Source organism: Callionymus lyra, chromosome 5, assembly GCF_982586985.1.
Source record: "Callionymus lyra chromosome 5, fCalLyr1.hap1.1, whole genome shotgun sequence".
NCBI classification, from domain to species: domain Eukaryota; kingdom Metazoa; phylum Chordata; class Actinopteri; order Syngnathiformes; family Callionymidae; genus Callionymus; species Callionymus lyra.
Window position 1 is genome coordinate 5,275,583 of NC_141822.1, and position 14,261 is coordinate 5,289,843.

At 48.6% G+C, this 14,261-nt stretch overlaps 2 protein-coding genes and 1 long non-coding RNA gene across 3 annotated transcripts in view; all 3 read left to right on the forward strand.

The window, feature by feature from the left end:
* LOC148079105 (tripartite motif-containing protein 16-like) overlaps window positions 1–644 on the forward strand; it is a 1,756-nt gene extending 1,112 nt beyond the window's left edge. The window contains exon 1 of the mRNA XM_087790575.1: window positions 1–644. This exon is cut by the window's left edge and continues 1,112 nt beyond it. Coding sequence (XP_087646701.1) covers window positions 1–514 — 514 coding nt within the window. The 3' untranslated portion in view covers window positions 515–644.
* A 1,295-nt stretch (window positions 645–1,939) lies between these two features.
* On the forward strand, window positions 1,940–12,330 carry LOC148079106 (uncharacterized). Its single transcript, XR_015711314.1, has 3 exons — window positions 1,940–2,071; window positions 3,000–3,083; window positions 12,211–12,330. It is a non-coding gene; the product is annotated as an uncharacterized LOC148079106 (long non-coding RNA).
* An 855-nt stretch (window positions 12,331–13,185) lies between these two features.
* LOC148079107 (proprotein convertase subtilisin/kexin type 5-like) overlaps window positions 13,186–14,261 on the forward strand; it is a 28,141-nt gene continuing 27,065 nt past the window's right edge. The window contains exons 1-2 of the mRNA XM_087792245.1: window positions 13,186–13,214; window positions 13,454–13,671. Of these exons, the coding sequence (XP_087648371.1) occupies window positions 13,186–13,214; window positions 13,454–13,671 (247 nt within the window). The remainder of the gene's footprint in view (window positions 13,215–13,453; window positions 13,672–14,261) is intronic.

The following is a 14,261-nucleotide window of genomic DNA, read 5'->3' on the forward strand; positions in this document are numbered from 1 at the left end:
CTCACAGGACATCACTCTGGATCCAAACACTGCACACTCAAGGTTTATGTTGTCTGAAGGAAACAAGAAAGTGACAATCATGGGAGAAGATCAGCCTCGTCCTGATCATCCAGACAGATTCAATGAATATCTTCAGGTCTTGAGTCAAGAGTCTCTGACTGGACGTTGTTACTGGGAGGTGAAGATAACAGAAGGAGATGTTGATGTATCAGTTTCATACAAGAACATCAGCAGATCAGGAAAAGAAAGTATATTTGGATGTAATGACAAATCTTGGTGTTTATGGTGTCACGACTCTGGTTGTTCATTTACTCACAACAACATCGAAACTGAAGTCTCCAGTGTCAGAGCCTCCACAGTGGGGGTGTACCTGGATCACTCTGCAGGTCTTCTGTCCTTCTACAGCGTCTCTGAGACCATGACTCTCCTCCACAGAGTCCAGACCAGCTTCACTCAACCTCTTCATGCTGGAGTCTGGGTTGAGTCCTCGTGTGAGTTTGTGAAGCTGAAGTAGACGACAGTGAGATTGTGAGTCTCCAGGAGTGACATCATCACATGAAGCTTCAATGTTTGGATGAACGTCTCTGAGAACGTTTGTCGTTTGTGCCGCAGTGAAGACACAGTGACGTCATGTGACTGGATTAGAACCTCTGTGATTGGATTGTTCCTGATGATGACGAGTGTTCTTTAAATCTTCTTTAATAAACACCTTTGTGATTTGGTGACGTGTGTGTTCCATCCATCCATCCATCCATCCATCCATCCATCCATCCATCCATCCATCCATCCATCCATCCATCCATCCATCCATCCATCCATCCATCCATCCATCCATCCATCCATCCATCCATCCATCCATCCATCCATCCATCCATCCATCCATCCATCCATCCATCCATCCATCCATCCATCCATCCATCCATCCATCCATCCATCCATCCATCCATCCATCCATCCATCCATCCATCCATCCATCCATCCATCCATCCATCCATCCATCCATCCATCCATCCATCCATCCATCCATCCATCCATCCATCCATCCATCCATCCATCCATCCATCCATCCATCCATCCATCCATCCATCCATCCATCCATCCATCCATCCATCCATCCATCCATCCATCCATCCATCCATCCATCCATCCATCCATCCATCCATCCATCCATCCATCCATCCATCCATCCATCCATCCATCCATCCATCCATCCATCCATCCATCCATCCATCCATCCATCCATCCATCCATCCATCCATCCATCCATCCATCCATCCATCCATCCATCCATCCATCCATCCATCCATCCATCCATCCATCCATCCATCCATCCATCCATCCATCCATCCATCCATCCATCCATCCATCCATCCATCCATCCATCCATCCATCCATCCATCCATCCATCCATCCATCCATCCATCCATCCATCCATCCATCCATCCATCCATCCATCCATCCATCCATCCATCCATCCATCCATCCATCCATCCATCCATCCATCCATCCATCCATCCATCCATCCATCCATCCATCCATCCATCCATCCATCCATCCATCCATCCATCCATCCATCCATCCATCCATCCATCCATCCATCCATCCATCCATCCATCCATCCATCCATCCATCCATCCATCCATCCATCCATCCATCCATCCATCCATCCATCCATCCATCCATCCATCCATCCATCCATCCATCCATCCATCCATCCATCCATCCATCCATCCATCCATCCATCCATCCATCCATCCGGAAATAACGACTCAATCTTTACTTGGTTAACTTGCTAGCTAATAGTTTGTAGAAATAAGAAAGTGTTTTGATCAAAAGTGAGTCCATCAGAATCACTAAACACCGCGCTTGTTGACCTTTGACCTCCCAGAGGGAGGCTGCGTCTCCCAGTGTCCCGACGGTTTCTACGGCGACGAGGACAGCAACAACTGCGAGGAGTGCGACGGCGAGTGCGCGACCTGCGACGGCCCGAGCGAGTCCGACTGCCTGACCTGCCGGGCCGGGAAGTGCGAGCCGGACCCGGAGGTCTGTCCCGACAGGAGCTTCCGCTCGGGTGAGATTATCGCCGATGTGTTCGTCTTAATCCGAGGCTCGTCCATAATGAGGCGGGGATTTGCCGACTTTCTCAGGGGCCCCGAGAAATGCTGGAGGGTAATTGGTCTGCGTGTCCCCGAACCCCACTTAAGAAGTCCTGACGGCGACGGACAGATACGGACTTTAAAGTAAACGCTTGTATATGTGGAACGTCGGGATCCTCCGGAGAGTCGCAGCGACCTTGAACCGACATGTGATAATTGGATCTTAATTAAGGAGAGTTAAATAAGTCTGAGGTGAAGAAAACTTCCCTCAACTTTCTCCTTCGTATGGACGTTTATCAGCGACATCAGGATATTTGAATCTTTAAAAGTCATTTATTTCAAATGTTTTTTATTGTAATGGTGTTTTTTATGAGCATTTATTTATTTATTGATTAAAGTTCATTTGATTATTTCTCAATTGAAAGGTTGAATTTGTTCAATGGAGTAGAAAATAGTTGATGGAGTTTTTTTCCTACTAGATTATTTGTAGGAAAATCATTTATTACAAGTTAAAGTTGTAGGAAAATAATTTATTACGATATTAGAGTTGTTGGAAACGGTAGTTCATGAAAGAGTTAATCCATCAGGATTAAACAAAAAATTAAAAAAAAAATTACATATATAACAAATAATAATAAAACAAACATTCTTACGACTTTAATCTCGTAGAAAAAAATAATTAAATGCTTATAAAAAACAACATTTTAATAAGGAAATTTGAAATATATAAAATTTAAAGATTCAATATTCTCACGTCACATTTTCTCCCAGTATCAGGACAACATGGTTCAAATATTTGAGTGTTTTTCAACATTTAAATGAAGCCAATAACAGAAGATCGAGGATTAAGAATCACTTGATCGTTGCTTATAATAACAAACTTTCTCTCTCTTGTGCTCTCAGCGGACGGATCTTGTGTCGAGTGTCATCCTTCCTGCCAGACCTGCTCCGGAGAAGAAAACAACCAGTGCTCGGCCTGTTTCCAAGGTCTCGCTCTTTTGTCTCCTCGCTTATCATGTCACGCTCGTCATGTCACCCTTATCATGTCACGCTCGTGATGTCACGCTCATGTTGTCACACTCGTGATGTCACGCTCATGTTGTCACACTCGTGATGTCACGCTCGTGTTGTCACGCTTGTGATGTCACGCTCGTGATGTCACACTCGTGATGTCACGCACGTGATGTCACGCTCATGTTGTCACACTCGTGATGTCACGCTCATGTTGTCACGCTTGTGATGTCACGCTCATGTTGTCACACTCGTGATGTCACGCTCGTGTTGTCACGCTTGTGATGTCACGCTCGTGATGTCACACTCGTGTTGTCACGCTTGTGATGTCACGCTCGTGATGTCACACTCGTGATGTCACGCACGTGATGTCACGCTCATGTTGTCACACTCGTGATGTCACGCTCATGTTGTCACGCTTGTGATGTCACGCTCATGTTGTCACACTCGTGATGTCACGCTCATGTTGTCACGCTTGTGATGTCACGCTCATGTTGTCTTGCTCGTGATGTCACGCTCATGTTGTCACACTCGTGTTGTCACACTCGTGATGTCACGCTCATGTTGTCACGCTCATGTTGTCACGCTCGTGATGTCACGCTCGTGATGTCACGCTCGTGATGTCACGCTCGTGATGTCACGCTCATGTTGTCACACTCGTGTTGTCACACTCGTGATGTCACGCTCATGTTGTCACACTCGTGATGTCACGCTCATGTTGTCACACTCGTGATGTCACACTCGTGTTGTCACGCTCATGTTGTCACACTCGTGATGTCACGCTCGTGATGTCACGCTCGTGATGTCACACTCGTGTTGTCACACTCGTGATGTCACGCTCATGTTGTCACGCTCGTGATGTCACACTCGTGTTGTCACACTCGTGATGTCACGCTCATGTTGTCACGCTCGTGTTGTCACGCTCATGTTGTCACGCTCGTGATGTCACACTCGTGTTGTCACGCTCATGTTGTCACACTCGTGATGTCACACTAGTGATGTCACGCTCATGTTGTCACACTCGTGTTGTCACGCTCATGTTGTCACGCTCATGTTGTCACGCTCATGTTGTCACGCTCATGTTGTCACGCTCGTGATGTCACGCTCATGTTGTCACACTCGTGTTGTCACACTCGTGATGTCACGCTCATGTTGTCACACTCGTGATGTCACACTTGTGATGTCACGCTCATGTTGTCACGCTCATGTTGTCACACTCGTGTTGTCACGCTCATGTTGTCACGCTCGTGTTGTCACGCTCATGTTGTCACGCTCGTGATGTCACGCTCATGTTGTCACACTCATGTTGTCACGCTCGTGATGTCACGCTCATGTTGTCACGCTCGTGTTGTCACGCTCATGTTGTCACGCTCGTGATGTCACGCTCATGTTGTCACACTCATGTTGTCACACTCGTGTTGTCACGCTCATGTTGTCACGCTCGTGTTGTCACGCTCATGTTGTCACGCTCGTGTTGTCACGCTCATGTTGTCACGCTCGTGATGTCACGCTCATGTTGTCACGCTCATGTTGTCACGCTCGTGATGTCACGCTCATGTTGTCACGCTTGTGTTGTCACGCTCATGTTGTCACGCTCGTGATGTCACGCTCATGTTGTCACACTCATGTTGTCACGCTCGTGATGTCACGCTCATGTTGTCACGCTCGTGATGTCACGCTCATGTTGTCACACTCGTGTTGTCACGCTCATGTTGTCACGCTCGTGATGTCACGCTCATGTTGTCACGCTCGTGATGTCACGCTCATGTTGTCACACTCGTGATGTCACGCTCGTGATGTCACGCTCGTGATGTCACGCTCGTGATGTCACGCTCATGTTGTCACACTCATGTTGTCACACTCGTGATGTCACACTCGTGATGTCACACTCGTGTTGTCACGCTCGTGTTGTCACGCTCGTGTTGTCACGCTCATGTTGCCACACTCGTGTTGTCACGCTCATGTTGTCACACTCATGTTGTCACGCTCATGTTGTCACACTCGTGTTGTCACGCTCATGTTGTCACGCTCGTGTTGTCACGCTCGTGTTGTCACACTCATGTTGCCACACTCGTGATGTCAGCTCATGTTGTCACACTTGTGATGTCACGCTCATGTTGTCACGCTCGTGATGTCACGCTCATGTTGTCACGCTCGTGATGTCACGCTCATGTTGTCACACTTGTGATGTCACGCTCATGTTGTCACGCTCGTGATGTCACGCTCATGTTGTCACACTCGTGTTGTCACGCTCATGTTGTCACGCTCGTGTTGTCACGCTCATGTTGCCACACTCGTGATGTCAGCTCATGTTGTCACACTTGTGATGTCACGCTCATGTTGTCACGCTCGTGTTGTCACACTCGTGTTGTCACGCTCGTGTTGTCACACTCGTGTTGTCACGCTCATGTTGCCACACTCGTGATGTCAGCTCATGTTGTCACACTTGTGATGTCACGCTCGTGATGTCACGCTCATGTTGTCACGCTCATGTTGTCACACTCGTGATGTCACGCTCATGTTGTCACACTCGTGATGTTACGCTCATGTTGTCACGCTCGTGATGTCACGCTCATGTTGTCACGCTCATGTTCTCACGCTCATGTTGTCACACTCGTGATGTCACGCTCATGTTGTCACACTCGTAATGTTACGCTCATGTTGTCACGCTCGTGATGTCACGCTCATGTTGTCACGCTCATGTTGTCACACTCGTGATGTCACGCTCATGTTGTCACACTCGTGATGTTACGCTCATGTTGTCACGCTCGTGATGTCACGCTCATGTTGTCACGCTCATGTTGTCACGCTCATGAGGTCACGCTCGTGTTGTTACGCTCATGTTGTCACACTTGTGATGTCACGCTCATGTTGTCACGCTCATGTTGTCACACTCGTGTTGTCACGCTCATGTTGTCACGCTCGTGTTGTCACGCTCATGTTGTCACGCTCTTGATGTCACGCTCATGTTGTCACACTCATGTTGTCACGCTCGTGATGTCACGCTCATGTTGTCACGCTCGTGTTGTCACGCTCATGTTGTCACGCTCGTGATGTCACGCTCATGTTGTCACACTCATGTTGTCACACTCGTGTTGTCACGCTCATGTTGTCACGCTCGTGTTGTCACGCTCGTGTTGTCACGCTCATGTTGTCACGCTCGTGATGTCACGCTCATGTTGTCACGCTCATGTTGTCACGCTCGTGATGTCACGCTCATGTTGTCACGCTCGTGTTGTCACGCTCATGTTGTCACGCTCGTGATGTCACGCTCATGTTGTCACACTCATGTTGTCACGCTCGTGATGTCACGCTCATGTTGTCACGCTCGTGATGTCACGCTCATGTTGTCACACTCGTGTTGTCACGCTCATGTTGTCACGCTCGTGATGTCACGCTCATGTTGTCACGCTCGTGATGTCACGCTCATGTTGTCACACTCGTGATGTCACGCTCGTGATGTCACGCTTGTGATGTCACGCTCGTGATGTCACGCTCATGTTGTCACACTCATGTTGTCACACTCGTGATGTCACACTCGTGATGTCACACTCGTGTTGTCACGCTCGTGTTGTCACGCTCGTGTTGTCACGCTCATGTTGCCACACTCGTGTTGTCACGCTCATGTTGTCACACTCATGTTGTCACGCTCATGTTGTCACACTCGTGTTGTCACGCTCATGTTGTCACGCTCGTGTTGTCACGCTCGTGTTGTCACACTCATGTTGCCACACTCGTGATGTCAGCTCATGTTGTCACACTTGTGATGTCACGCTCATGTTGTCACGCTCGTGATGTCACGCTCATGTTGTCACGCTCGTGATGTCACGCTCATGTTGTCACACTTGTGATGTCACGCTCATGTTGTCACGCTCGTGATGTCACGCTCATGTTGTCACACTCGTGTTGTCACGCTCATGTTGTCACGCTCGTGTTGTCACGCTCATGTTGCCACACTCGTGATGTCAGCTCATGTTGTCACACTTGTGATGTCACGCTCATGTTGTCACGCTCGTGTTGTCACACTCGTGTTGTCACGCTCGTGTTGTCACACTCGTGTTGTCACGCTCATGTTGCCACACTCGTGATGTCAGCTCATGTTGTCACACTTGTGATGTCACGCTCGTGATGTCACGCTCATGTTGTCACGCTCATGTTGTCACACTCGTGATGTCACGCTCATGTTGTCACACTCGTGATGTTACGCTCATGTTGTCACGCTCGTGATGTCACGCTCATGTTGTCACACTCGTGATGTCACGCTCATGTTGTCACACTCGTGATGTTACGCTCATGTTGTCACGCTCGTGATGTCACGCTCATGTTGTCACGCTCATGTTGCCACACTCGTGATGTCAGCTCATGTTGTCACACTTGTGATGTCACGCTCGTGATGTCACGCTCATGTTGTCACGCTCATGTTGTCACACTCGTGATGTCACGCTCATGTTGTCACACTCGTGATGTTACGCTCATGTTGTCACGCTCGTGATGTCACGCTCATGTTGTCACACTCGTGATGTCACGCTCATGTTGTCACACTCGTGATGTTACGCTCATGTTGTCACGCTCGTGATGTCACGCTCATGTTGTCACGCTCATGTTGTCACGCTCATGTTGTCACACTCGTGATGTCACGCTCATGTTGTCACACTCGTAATGTTACGCTCATGTTGTCACGCTCGTGATGTCACGCTCATGTTGTCACGCTCATGTTGTCACACTCGTGATGTCACGCTCATGTTGTCACACTCGTGATGTTACGCTCATGTTGTCACGCTCGTGATGTCACGCTCATGTTGTCACGCTCATGTTGTCACGCTCATGAGGTCACGCTCGTGTTGTCACGCTCATGTTGTCACGCTTGTGATGTCACGCTTGTGATGTCACACTCGTGATGTCACGCTCGTGATGTCACGCTCGTGATGTCACGCTCGTGATGTCACGCTCATGTTGTCACGCTCATGTTGTCACACTCGTGATGTCACGCTCATGTTGTCACACTCGTGATGTTACGCTCATGTTGTCACGCTCGTGATGTCACGCTCATGTTGTCACACTCGTGATGTCACGCTCATGTTGTCACACTCGTGATGTCACGCTCATGTTGTCACACTCGTGATGTCACGCTCATGTTGTCACACTCGTGATGTCACGCTCATGTTGTCACACTCGTGTTGTCACGCTCATGTTGCCACACTCGTGATGTCAGCTCATGTTGTCACACTTGTGATGTCACGCTCATGTTGTCACGCTCGTGTTGTCACACTCGTGTTGTCACGCTCGTGTTGTCACACTCGTGTTGTCACGCTCATGTTGCCACACTCGTGATGTCAGCTCATGTTGTCACACTTGTGATGTCACGCTCGTGATGTCACGCTCATGTTGTCACGCTCATGTTGTCACACTCGTGATGTCACGCTCATGTTGTCACACTCGTGATGTTACGCTCATGTTGTCACGCTCGTGATGTCACGCTCATGTTGTCACGCTCATGTTGTCACACTCGTGATGTCACGCTCATGTTGTCACGCTCGTGATGTCACGCTTGTGATGTCACGCTCGTGATGTCACGCTTGTGATGTCACGCTCATGTTGTCACGCTCGTGATGTCATGCTCGTGATGTCACGCTTGTGATGTCACGCTCATGTTGTCACGCTCGTGATGTCATGCTCGTGATGTCACGCTCGTGTTGTCACGCTCGTGTTGTCACGCTCGTGATGTCACGCTCGTGATGTCACGCTCGTGATGTCACGCTCGTGATGTCACGCTCGTGATGTCACGCTCGTGATGTCACGCTCATGTTGTCACGCTCGTGATGTCACGCTCATGTTGTCACACTCGTGATGTCACGCTCGTGATGTCACGCTCATGTTGTCACGCTCGTGATGTCACACTCGTGATGTCACGCTCGTGATGTCACGCTCATGTTGTCACACTCGTGTTGTCACACTCGTGATGTCACGCTCATGTTGTCACACTCGTGTTGTCACACTCGTGATGTCACGCTCATGTTGTCACACTCGTGTTGTCACACTCGTGATGTTACGCTCGTGATGTCACGCTCGTGATGTCACGCTCGTGATGTCACGCTCGTGATGTCACGCTCGTGATGTCACACTCGTGATGTCACGCTCGTGATGTCACGCTCGTGATGTCACACTCGTGATGTCACACTCGTGATGTCACGCTCGTGATGTCACGCTCGTGATGTCACGCTCGTGATGTCACGCTCGTGATGTCACACTCGTGATGTCACGCTCGTGATGTCACGCTCATGTTGTCACACTCGTGATGTCACGCTCATGTTGTCACACTCGTGTTGTCACACTCGTGATGTCACGCTCATGTTGTCACACTCGTGTTGTCACACTCGTGATGTCACGCTCATGTTGTCACGCTCGTGATGTCACGCTCATGTTGTCACACTCGTGATGTCACGCTCATGTTGTCACACTCGTGATGTCACGCTCATGTTGTCACACTCGTGATGTCACGCTCATGTTGTCACACTCGTGTTGTCACACTCGTGATGTCACGCTCATGTTGTCACACTCGTGTTGTCACACTCGTGATGTCACGCTCATGTTGTCACACTCGTGTTGTCACGCTCATGTTGTCACACTCGTGTTGTCACACTCGTGATGTCACGCTCATGTTGTCACGCTCATGTTGTCACGCTCATGTTGTCACGCTCGTGATGTCACGCTCATGTTGTCACACTCGTGTTGTCACACTCGTGATGTCACGCTCATGTTGTCACACTCGTGTTGTCACACTCGTGATGTCACGCTCATGTTGTCACACTCGTGATGTCACGCTCGTGATGTCACGCTCATGTTGTCACACTCGTGTTGTCACACTCGTGATGTCACGCTCATGTTGTCACATTCGTGATGTCACGCTCGTGATGTCACGCTCGTGATGTCACGCTCGTGATGTCACGCTCGTGATGTCACGCTCGTGATGTCACGCTCGTGATGTCACGCTCATGTTGTCACACTCGTGATGTCACGCTCATGTTGTCACGCTCGTGATGTCACGCTCGTGATGTCACGCTCATGTTGTCACACTCGTGTTGTCACGCTCGTGATGTCACGCTTGTGATGTCACGCTCGTGATGTCACGCTTGTGATGTCACGCTCATGTTGTCACGCTCGTGATGTCATGCTCGTGATGTCACGCTTGTGATGTCACGCTCATGTTGTCACGCTCGTGATGTCATGCTCGTGATGTCACGCTCGTGTTGTCACGCTCATGTTGTCACGCTCGTGATGTCACGCTCGTGATGTCACGCTCGTGATGTCACGCTCGTGATGTCACGCTCGTGATGTCACGCTCGTGATGTCACGCTCATGTTGTCACGCTCGTGATGTCACGCTCATGTTGTCACACTCGTGTTGTCACACTCGTGATGTCACGCTCATGTTGTCACGCTCATGTTGTCACGCTCGTGATGTCACACTCGTGATGTCACGCTCGTGATGTCACGCTCATGTTGTCACACTCGTGATGTCACACTCGTGATGTCACGCTCATGTTGTCACACTCGTGTTGTCACACTCGTGATGTAACGCTCATGTTGTCACACTCGTGTTGTCACACTCGTGATGTTACGCTCGTGATGTCACGCTCGTGATGTCACGCTCGTGATGTCACGCTCGTGATGTCACGCTCGTGATGTCACACTCGTGATGTCACGCTCGTGATGTCACGCTCGTGATGTCACACTCGTGATGTCACGCTCGTGATGTCACGCTCGTGATGTCACGCTCGTGATGTCACGCTCGTGATGTCACGCTCGTGATGTCACACTCGTGATGTCGTGCTCGTGATGTCACGCTCATGTTGTCACACTCGTGATGTCACGCTCATGTTGTCACACTCGTGTTGTCACACTCGTGATGTCACGCTCATGTTGTCACGCTCGTGTTGTCACACTCGTGATGTCACGCTCATGTTGTCACGCTCGTGATGTCACGCTCGTGATGTCACGCTCGTGATGTCACGCTCGTGATGTCACGCTCGTGATGTCACGCTCGTGATGTCACGCTCATGTTGTCACACTCGTGATGTCACGCTCATGTTGTCACGCTCGTGATGTCACGCTCGTGATGTCACGCTCGTGATGTCACGCTCATGTTGTCACGCTCATGTTGTCACGCTCTTGTTGTCACGCTCATGTTGTCACTCTCATCATGTCATGCTCATCATGTCACGCTCATGTTGTCACACTCGTGTTGTCACGCTCATGTTGTCACGCTCGTGATGTCACGCTCGTGATGTCACGCTCATGTTGTCACACTCGTGATGTCACGCTCGTGATGTCACGCTCATGTTGTCACACTCGTGATGTCACGCTCATGTTGTCACACTTGTGATGTCACGCTCGTGATGTCACGCTCATGTTGTCACACTCGTGATGTCACGCTCATATTGTCACGCTCATGTTGTCACGCTCATGAGGTCACGCTCGTGTTGTCACGCTCATGTTGTCACGCTTGTGATGTCACGCTTGTGATGTCACACTCGTGATCTCACGCTCGTGATGTCACACTCGTGATGTCACGCTCGTGATGTCACGCTCGTGATGTCACGCTCATGTTGTCACACTCGTGATGTCACGCTCGTGATGTCACGCTCATGTTGTCACACTTGTGATGTCACGCTCGTGATGTCACGCTCATGTTGTCACACTTGTGATGTCACGCTCGTGATGTCACGCTCATGTTGTCACACTTGTGATGTCACGCTCTTGATGTCACGCTCATGTTGTCACACTTGTGTTGTCACGCTCGTGATGTCACGCTCATGTTGTCACACTCGTGATGTCACGCTCATGTTGTCACACTTGTGATGTCACGCTCGTGATGTCACGCTCATATTGTCACGCTCATGTTGTCACGCTCATGAGGTCACGCTCATGTTGTCACACTTGTGATGTCACGCTCGTGATGTCACGCTCATATTGTCACGCTCATGTTGTCACGCTCATGAGGTCACGCTCGTGTTGTCACGCTCGTGTTGTCACGCTCGTGTTGTCACTCTCATCATGTCATGCTCATCATGTCACGCTCATGTCACTCTCGTGTCCCCCTACAGGTCGCTTCCTCACCCAGCAGCAGACGTGTGTGTCCAGGTGTCCGGGAGGTTCCTACGCCAGCAGACTGAGCGCCGTGTGTGAACTCTGCCCCGCAGGATGTTTGCTGTGTTCGGACGCTCAACACTGCACTCGCTGTCAGAACACGCGGAAAACTCCGCTCTTCCTGCAGGACGGACTGTGTGTGCCGCAGTGTGACAGGTCAGAGGTCAAACTACAGATCAGTCGCATCGGAGAGTTGAAGAGTTGAATTTTACATTTTATTGAAATGTTAATCATTGAGTTGTTTATTGAATAACTGAGTTCACGTGTTTTTTTTTTACTTTTAATTAGAATTTAGTTCTCAAGCATTTGAAAAAAAAAATGTCAGGTTCAAATTGTATTACATTTAACTGAATGAAAATACATTTAATTCAAAATGAAAAATAAAATAAAGTGGGGAATATATATATATCTTCCCTTCTTTTTCAAATGAACTAGATAATTTATCAACTTAAGAAATGTAATTTATATATATATATATATAAAAGGCTACAAATGAAAAAAAAAAACAATGTATATTATAATTATTGGAATAACTATATTAAAGTGTACTGTTGATAAGTGAAAAAAATCGATTACTTTTGAATATGTTTAAAATGTTTTAAATATATTTAATATATTTCAATATACAAATTATTGAATTAAATTATTAATGTTAAAAAAAAAAAGACATATTGCTTAACTCTTGTGTTATTTCGGGGTCAAGATGATCCGAATGCCCGAAAACAAATGTGTTTGTGGTATTCCTTGTGTTGTCTCAAACAAATTTCAAATATAAAGACCTTAGATCAGGATATTATGACAGACTTTTTAAAATATTTCCTATTGTTGTTGTTGTTGTTGTTGTTATTTATTTGACTAGATCAGTGGTTCATACATGTTTGCTCGTTCAAGTGACATCAAAGGAAACCACTGATGACATCAATAGATCCTTCATGATCTTCTCGATAGTTCAGAACGTTTGGTCGAGAGAACCAGGTCAAGGTCATGTGGAGAAACTTGAAGAGAGAAAGATGTTTTTTGATTAATTTTATTGACCTCTCGTCTTGTTGAACATGAAAGATAAACTTGATGACGTTATGAATGAATTGATGTTTTTTTACATTTGGATTTCTAAGTATTTAAAACCGTTTTTTATTGAAAAACACTTGATCGTTCTTCTGCCTGTTGCACCGAAAGATAATCTTCGTTCTTCCTCCTCAGCGGCTTCTATCCCGTCGGCCCCGTGTGTCGCAGTTGTGCGTCCGGTTGTGCGTCGTGCTGGAGAAACGCCAGTCACTGTCTGCGCTGTGATGATCACCTGCTGCTGCACCAGCACCAGTGTGTGGACGAGTGTCCTCCGGGTCACACGGCCCGCGACGCCCAGTGTCAACTCTGCCCCACTTCCTGTGTGGAGTGCAACGCCCTGGGCCAGTGCACAGGTAGAACCGAGTGTGTGTGTGTACGTGTGTGTGGGCGTGTGTGTGTGTGTGCGTGTGCGTGTGCGTCCGTGTGAGTGTGTGTGCGTGTGTTAGAATCAAGGTGTGTCGAGGACTTTGTCCTGAACAACAGTTGGTTTCCATGAAGTTTGATAATGTGGATCAACAGGTTGGAGCAGATCGTGGCAGAGACATGTGACTGAGACTATAAAAGAGTTCACCTGTGAAGGAGTGTTTCAGTCGCAGAGACATGGAGACTAGAGTTGATCTGTTGTCTTGTTCCATCTGTCTGGATCTACTGAAGGATCCAGTCACTCTTGCATGTGGACACAACTACTGTAAGACCTGTGTTGAAGGTCACTGGCAGGACAAGAACATCTACGAGTGTCCTCAGTGCAGACGGAGCTTCAGCGAGAGACCTGTCCTCCAGAAGAACACTGTGTTAGCAGAGTTAGTGGAGGAGCTGAAGAAGACTGGAGCAGCTGAGGACCTCTGCTCTGCTGGACCTGAAGATGTGACCTGTGACGTCTGCACTGGGAGGAAGAGGAAAGCCCTCAAGTCCTGTCTGGTGTGTCTGGTCTCCTACTGTGACC